The 9,123-nt window shown below is 35.2% G+C and overlaps 1 protein-coding gene across 3 annotated transcripts in view; it reads left to right on the top strand.

Annotated features, from left to right (window-relative positions):
• Positions 1-5,169: 5,169 nt before the first annotated feature.
• LOC127413042 (LIM domain-binding protein 2-like) overlaps positions 5,170-9,123 on the top strand; it is a 115,504-nt gene continuing 111,550 nt past the window's right edge. For all 3 annotated transcript variants that reach the window (XM_051649865.1, XM_051649864.1, XM_051649863.1), the window contains exon 1: positions 5,170-5,391. In XM_051649865.1, coding sequence (XP_051505825.1) covers positions 5,260-5,391 — 132 coding nt within the window. In that variant the 5' untranslated portion in view covers positions 5,170-5,259. The remainder of the gene's footprint in view (positions 5,392-9,123) is intronic.

Genomic DNA, 9,123 nt, shown 5'->3' with positions numbered 1-9,123 from the left:
ACCCTGTTTAGACATGTATTTAGGGCTGACCACTTGTGATCATATCACCCAAAACACATCTTAATACCAGGTGTAAACATGGTCAGAGTCTAACCCCTTACCAAACCCTAAAGCTAACTGTGTTTTTAATAGAAAAATAACTTTTGTGTACAATGGAAGAAAGAAAACATTGGAGATGAGGGAAGCATACAGTGTTACAGGTTATTGACACATCAGTCATTTATATTGCATGAATAAATATAGAATGAGTAACCAAATGTGTTTACATACATACATTTCTTAAAATAAAGTGTTGATTAGGAGGCTAGCTAAAATTTCATGCCTGTATTGTATTGATTTGAAACTTTTGTTTGTTGATTGGTTGGTCTCTATATGGGCATAACAGACGTACCATTTTGTATGAACCAAATCATACAATATCTTACATTTTCACCATCTTGTACGAATTAGTTGTCATGACAGTGGTGGCTAGAATTGCGTGAAAAACGATAACAGAAATCTTTTGTGTGCTCATGTGATATATCAAGCAAATCTATAGCAATAATAAAAGTATTAATCAGCATTGGAATAAGGTTGCTATAACACATTGATATAAGGCTGTTTGCCCCACGGAAAGCATTCAGTATAAAACCCAATCCGTTTAGTTTACTCTTGTGGTTTGGGGACAATAATTGCCTTGAATTTTTGAGTACAGCCTTCCTTAATTTTCTTTTATGTCCACTACTCAGGCACAAGATATAATGTATGTATGAAATACACAAATAAATTATGCTTTGCAGCTTGCAACTGAACTAAGTCAAGGTAATTGTTTCCCATAAATCACTCGGGGGAAGTCAACAGTTAGGTTCTGCATGCCCAAGTGACACAAGTCAGACAAGCCAAGCATGTTAAACTGTGAAATTAGATTTTTTTTTTCTTTCTATTTTCGTTTTCTGAACAGTAGAACAATTTAAAAGGTTTCCAGATTTCCAGGTTGAGCCATAGAATGTCAACAACAACATTCCTAAAAAGAAATTGAGTATGTGTGAGACTGAGATATTGCTGTTTGCAAGTAAACACTGCTTTCACATCACAAGCATGTGATATGCCACTGAAATGAACTCCTATATCGAATGCTAACAAATAGACACACACAATTACCACATGGAAAGGTCAAATGTAATGAAGTATGAAGATAAAGCACACAGGAGATTTCAAATGCAGTGAAGACATCAGTTGAAATTGGTCAAAAGTTAAGATAAAATAAGACATTACTGTTTTCAGAGAGTCCTAATTGTCTTAATTTTAAGATGTTGTTGTCAACTTTCCTTCAAAAACTTGTTTGTCACCCTTAATGCTAAATGTCCCTCATGTCATTTGACACATTTATCATCTTTCTGAAGTTTCTGATTAATTGAGTGACAAACTGCCATTTTTTACATCATAATGAGAAAAGCTAAATATTGTTTGTCTCAGCAGTAATGAATGTTTTCTTCATAAATGCCCAACAAGTAAACTGTTTGTATCTAATACAAGCAGAGAAACATAATTGAAAGGCGTCTTTCAATTAGAATTTGTTTAACTTAAATAATGAAATAAAACATGGAGCATCAAAGTTTTAGCATTTTTTACCAACTCTCTCTCTCTTTCTCTCACTCTCTCTCCGTTATCCAAAGGGGAAAAAAATCACGCTTGACAATATGCAAATAAGGCTGCAAGCTATTACGATGCTAATGAGATTCTCCAGCAAAACTAGCAGTTCCTCCTCGAGCACAGGGGTACATTTCATCCATATTCAGAAAAAATGTGAGAGTGTGTGTGTATATGTGTGTAAATGTGTGCATGCATGTCCTAGGTCAAAATCACAATGTTCAATGCCACATGCATCTACTCTTGTGTCCTGGAGTAAAGATCTGTTGGTCTAACACAAACATTTTTAAATCACAACAACAACTCAGATGTTATAAAACTGTATAAAGAGCTTGTTCCCCTTTTCATTCATTAATTATTTCACTAGGTTTGTTTGTGTTGATGAAGATGCTTTGTCATACTGTAAATTGGTATTGAAGGTTTGATCATGCTGCTTATCCTGAATTGTTTTGAAGATAAAGTGGAATGAATATGAGTAATTATGTGAATGTTTACATTCAAAGTTAACATAAACTTGTAAGTTCAAATCCATTTCTACATCTCAAAACCATGAACAGTAACCACAAAGATCAAGGAAAGAACAATACAAAACATATTTTTCCAAGGGCCTACATGCCAGCACTTGACTGACTATTTTATGTACACCTCAGTTTTTAAAGTCTACATACAGTATATAATCAAACCTGAAGACAGATTAAAGGTAAACCCCCCCCCCCCCCCCCCCCAAAAAAACAACTGTTTGTGTTTGGATGTGTATGTGTGTGTGTTTGAGTTCAAACCTGTCAAGAAGGCGGCATCCGCCACTCACCATGGTACGTTACCATAGTAACAGTGGGGAGCCTGGTGAAGGATTGTCTATATGTGTCCTGACCCATTTCGATTTCCACAAGAAGTGCTCTTCCTCTTTCACCTTAGCACATATATCTCCCTCTACACCACTAACTCCATGCTCTGCCTCTACTTCTTATTAAAAAACACTCCAATTTCAGCCGCTCTCTCCTTACATCCAGAATTAAAACTTGATAGCAACTAAAGAAAGACGGAAGTTCTTTTATTTTTTTTAAGCCGCACAGACTTTGGTCACACTCTGCAGTGTTATAGGCAAATAAGCCAATCCCTTCTGAAATGTTGAATGGAAAATTCTTGAGAAATTAAATAATTTAATTTTTAATTAAGAGTTAATTAATAGATTTTCACCCCAACTTTTGTAATTACCTATCTCTTTGCCTGGAGTGTTTGGAGTTTAACTTTCATTTGTCTAAAATGGTTGAGACTTTTCCTCGCAGCCTCAGATATTTCAATAAAACACAAAATATAGGGATTTAAAAAAATTATATTATGGCTAATTAGCGTAAATTGATGTGGTTTTGGAAGGCATGTTAAGGTCGTATTGAAAAGGTTTGCAAGACTGAATGGTGAAAGTTTAAAAAAAAAAATTTTTTTTTATTTTTTTTTATCAACATTACATGAATAAATAAATTAGCATAACAATGAGACATCGGATCATCTTTTTCCAATTCTGAATGATTCTGGCAACATTTTTATGAAGTAAGAATTTAACCTTTCAACATGTTTAAGCACCACTGCCCTGTATAGCACCGTATCTGTTTACAACTGATGCAGAGAGACCAGAGAAGCCTTAGGTGTGGCCATTATTCTATTATATGGAGGTGTGGTCCTATAAACTTGATATAGCTTTGATTATTATTTTCGTTTGAACATTTAGAGGTTATTTTGGAGCTATACGGCATTAGGATACTGTGAATTTGGGAGATGGCATCTTAACTAAGGGGCACAATCACATGTACATGTACTGCTGATGTATGCAGTGCTTTTGTCTTTATTTCGTATACTTAATGTGGGTGGTAACCATCCCTTACTTTACTTTTCTTGCACATTTTACATTACATTGTATGTGTTACATTGTAATTACATATGTAATTACTAAATAATATGAACAAACATGTACATACATATTTATTTTGAGGAGTTGCTTATAAATAGACATTGTTAGTTTTATTACTCTTTTAATTAATTATATTTACATGTAATAACAACATGGTGGTATTGTATGCTGGTTTAAAACACCTGGTTTAAAACCATCTTAAATTAGAATAACTTTTGTCAATTAAAAGCTCTAAAACTGAATTCCATTATCAAAATATTTTTTTTGTAATAGCTCTTGGGTAAACAAGAAACACACACTGGCAAAGCATTAAGGAAAATCTCACCAATTTGAACATAGATTTTAACAGAAAGGTTAAATGTTCTCCGGGCAAGGGTATTTCCATAAATGTCAGTTTGGGTCAAGTTAACACATCTTGACGCTATCAGATTTAATTTATAGCCTGCATTGTAATTTCATACAATTTATTAAATACAATTTCTGTTGGCCAAAACAGTGGTTTGGCAGTTTTGTATGTTACCTGTATATTACGTAAGGATTAACTGACAACTGATCGTTGAATTATTTAAAAAAAATAATGCACACCACGAGGTGGTAGTGCAAGCAGTGGAATGGCCGTTACACCCGGGTGTGCATTATTTTTCAATAACTGAACGGTCATACCATGGTTACCACACCTTAAGACATCATTCAGAGTTTTATCTAAAGACATTTTCTGGTTTTCGTCCCTAAAATGCTCTTGTGAGTGGAACTACTTTCTTCCGTAAACTGGCAAGGGAGGCTTGCGCTGCTGTTTAGCACTTACTGGAGTAACAAGGTAGTGAGTGCACGTGTGTGCGCGTTCATATGTATGTGTGTCATCGTGTGACTGTGGGTGAGAGGAGAGAAAAAGAGAGAGAGAGGGAGCACAAGGGTGCATTTCAACTAAAATTGAAATAAATCTCATGACATTGTTTGTCATTCTTATCCAATTTACTTAGTCAATGTCTTTGTTTTATATGGTTGTTTTGCTGTGGTTGCCTAAACGGCTTTTTGAAATAACTGAAGTAATTTAGCGAAGTGAACTGTTATGCGGTCAAGACCTGGAACTACTTCATAGCCGTGCGTTTACTGACAAATATTTGCAACCCTTAGAACGTCCGTCAACCAATCAGAATCAAGCATTCAACAGACCCGTGGTATAATATTTAATGTTTAAATGTAATTATTACTGTTTAATGAATTATTAAGTGTTTCATAAATGTTGTACTGTTCATGTTTTGCAGAAAAAGCCTATAATTGACTGTTTAATGGCAGGTTCCCATTGTGACAACTTACCCCATATAGGGTGACAACATATTTGTTTGCCTATACAGAAACTGACTTAAAAAAAACAAAAAAACAAAAAACAAAAAAAAAGTGTGACAACCATCCACGGTATCCCTAACAACACACATACACGGTAATGTAAACTGTTACCAAAACAAACATTTACATACTGGTCAATACCTTCTCGTGGGATGGTAAGACTTGCCTGGCTCACGCTCAACTATGTTTCAGTGCAGCCTGCGGCTATCCAATGAGAGCCCAGCCCTCCTCCTCCTCTCTCCCGCCTCCTCCGCGCGCTCTCATCTCTCCACTCGAGCGCTCTGACTGCTGCTGTCTCGCGGCGTTTGGAGGTCTTTCACGCGCGCTGTATGGATGCTGAATCTCTGGCGCTGCTGTAAACGCGACACGGAATCAACATGTCCAATCCTCCGCACGACCCGTTTTACTCGTCCCCTTTCGGACCCTTCTACCGGAGACATTCACCATACATGGTGCAACCTGAGTACAGAATCTATGAGATGAACAAACGACTCCAGTCCAGGACAGAGGTGAGTTTGGCATCGCTACATTGATGTAACTGTGACAGCTATAGTTTGGGAAAAGTTATTTAGGCTGCTGCATTTAGAAAATTATTCTCACGCTTTCCTGACTGGACATGTTACCTCGCAAAAACTAAGAGTAACACTGTAATTTAAGTTAATGAAACTATATCGTATAGTTTTTAACTGTGACTTTGTGACCACTGTAAGTTACATGGACTCACAAGTGTATTGTGTAAAATAATGAGTGCATCCCAAGTTAGTGTAGGATATTATATAGATCATTTAAACATATTAAGCGCAGCGATTCCCCAAAATTCAAACGCACTTCCACGGATTCATTTCGAGCTTCAGGAAAGCAGATGTGCATTTTCCATATACACTGCAGCACATATTGTAGGCTACATACATTATAGGGGTCCCACACACGTAGGAACAATTAGGACTTTTGCATGTACTTTCTGAGTTCAGAAGATTTTGTCACCCTTAACAAAACCAACAACTCTACCAGCCACTTTGATCACTAATTAATATCCATGTGGAGGAAATAAGTTAATAAACAGCACATGAGCGCAGAGCAACACAACAGTTTAAATGGTCTAAAAAATAATCAGTGTTGGGTGTAATGCATTACTAAGTATTAATTACTGTAATTAAATTACTTTTTCATTGAAAAAGTAATGTAAGGGATTACTCTTAATTTGTCAGTAATTTAATTACAGTTACTTCTGATGTAATTGTGTTAAATACTGTATAGACTATAGAACAATTCTATATAAAACAATAGTGAATTTAAAATCAAAATGTAACGTCTAATGTTAAAATATATATTTTCTACTTTAACGCTGCCCCTTTAAATTCTTTGGCCAGTTCATGATTTATTTGAAAGAATTAAAAGAACAGTTTCATGTCTATCCTTGTATTTTTCATCTGGTCGAGGTTGATAAGGGTTTTAGACAGTTATTAGTAATAAGTAATGCAATTACTGTTCAGACAGAGTAATCAGTACAGTAATCTAATTACACTGTAGAAGATGTAATTAGTAGTTAGTCATTAATTACTTTTTTAGAGTAACTTACCCAACACTGAAAATATCTTCTATAATAAAAACTGAACAAACATGGTTAACCTGACTGAAATTTTCAGAAAGAAAAGGAAAATTGAGAAGTTAAATATACGAAAGATTCTGCAAAACACTCGTAGCATAACCTTACTATGTTGGTGTTTAAGAGTTGAATTGGCTAAGGCTTACAATTTTGATAGCACAAACGTCTCTGAAAAAGTGATGTCAAAATTATTTTACATATTATTTATTATTTTTGAATAATCATGTTTTGACTTGTATCAAAAAGAAGCATTCAGTGAATTCGGAACTTCAAAATGTGTGTCCTGTCATCTATCTATACACAGACAGAAATAAGTTCTTAAATGTTCCCAACGTCTAAAAACATGGACTAGATGTGACTAAATCACTACCATCATTCAAAGCCCCCTTGATAGTACTTATAGTACTTAAACTACAGTTAAATAGCTGTAAATATTTGCGCTGTGATACAGGGAAGTGTCTATTATGCGGATCCCAATGGGAAATAGTCATGTTTTTCCTCAAAGATCTTTCTGCTGGTTATAATACATACATCTCTGCCCTGCACAAATCCCCCTAGGGTCTCCTTCTGTAACCTGTACCTCCTCAAAACATCACTGTATTCCACCCACCTGTCAAAGAACGATATTACCAATTACTTATCACAATAAGTCATACCTGTGATGTTATAGACAGAGCCACTTGTTCTCAAAATTCCATTCCCATCTTAAACACTAAGGCTTTAATTTATAAATAGCACTGAGTACCCTAATGAAGCATATTGTATTGCTGTCAGACTTCTGGCACGTGAGCCACTGCTTGATGGAGGTGTTGTAACTTTAAGGAGATCTGTGCTGTATATTGCAGAGATGCAATGGCACAGCATCATGAATAATGCATGAGCAGTGGCCTAAACCCTGAAGACTACCTCTCTGAAACAGCACTTACCAAACAGACTATAATAAACTCACGTGCCAGTATATCATTTTAATCTTCACAACCTCACTTTGTTGCACAATGGAATTTAATAAGATTAAATCTTTTACATATGTATATGATAGATCTTGATAAGATATTTCATTGGGAGGGTAACAGTGAGTTTAGTTGATAAATTTGATACTCTTGTTGCATGTGGAAACAGCTATTGCAATGGAGTTCTAAAGGGGTAAAATAGAGATGTAGAGGGAGAGAGAGAAATACATAAAATCTTAAGGAAAAACGTTTCCTATGTATTTATTTATGTATAAAGTGAGACTTTGATTGCTTATCAAATGGTTAATAGTGAAGCATAAGTTTATTGAACTTAATACATATAATAAAAACACTGGACTAAGTATGACCATAAATTAGTCTGTTTTGTATATTAAATTCACCCAAAAATGAAAATTCTCTCATCATTTACTCAACCTTATGCCATTTCTTTCTTCTACTGAACACAAACGAAGATTTTTAAAAGAATATCTCAGCTCTGTAGGTCCATACAATGCAAGTGAATGGTGACCATAAATTTGAAGCTCCAAAAACATATAAAGGCAGCATAAAAGTAATCCATATGACTCCAGTGGTTAAATCCATGTCTTCTGAAGCTATATAATAGTTGTGGGTGAGAAACAGATGAATATTTAAGTCCTTTTTACAATCAATTTTACATTCATATTCTTCTTTTGTTTTTTTGCCACCTACTGGGCAAGGAGGAGAATTTGTAATAAAAAGGACTTAAATGTTGATCTGTTTCTTACCCACACTTATCATATCGCTTCTGAAGATATTAATTTAACCAATGAAGTCTTATGGATTACCTTTATGCTGCCTTCATATGCTTTTTGGAGCTTCAAAGTTCTGACCACCATTCACTTCCGTTGTAAGGACTTACAAAGCTAAATATTCTTCTAAAAATCTTGATTTGTGTTAAGCAGAAGAAAGAAAGTCATACATATCTGGGATGGCATGAGGGTGAGTAAATGATGAGAGAATTTTAATTTTTGGGTGAATTATTCCTTTACCAAACTCTCAATAAATGGTCGCTGCCCCCAGTGGCCGAGTCTGGAAGTGTTTTGAACATATAGCCACAGGTGAACTCCAGTTTCTAGGTGAAATGTCCACGGAGTGGCAATAAAAGAGAGTTATATTCTTAGTTGTAAACGATGTAATACAGACAAGAGGAATGCATATTTTATTAGCCCGAATCCAAACTCCAAACCCTAAACCTAACCATCAGTGGATTAAAAATTTAATTTTTAGAGGGAAAATGCAACCTCTGAATCACACTCATAATTGATTTTGCAAATGTGATTATGTCCTGGTTTCCATGGGACATTTGAATTGATGCAAAAATGTCAGATTTTTCTGACTTCTTTTTGGTTCTCAAGGTTGCCTAAGACATTCCCAATGTTCAAACGAAACCTACGCCGCTGAAATTAACAAACATCTCTACACACAATTTATCTTTCAGATGGTGGGAATATTTGTAAAAGGTTTGATATTGTGAATCCTTCTTGTAAATTGTAGCACGTAAAGACAACGCCACCTTATTGTTCCAGAGAATCCATTTTTTACTTGTTTTGTTTTCAATATGTCACACATCAGACTGGACCCCACAACCTGTTTTTGCATAATAACACAACTCTTTTGCTAATATCTTTGCAAACAGTCAGTGC

This window comes from Myxocyprinus asiaticus, chromosome 22, assembly GCF_019703515.2.
Source record: "Myxocyprinus asiaticus isolate MX2 ecotype Aquarium Trade chromosome 22, UBuf_Myxa_2, whole genome shotgun sequence".
Classification (NCBI taxonomy): domain Eukaryota; kingdom Metazoa; phylum Chordata; class Actinopteri; order Cypriniformes; family Catostomidae; genus Myxocyprinus; species Myxocyprinus asiaticus.
Note: the sequence above shows the minus strand (reverse complement) of the source record. Positions and strands in the feature narration are given on the sequence as shown.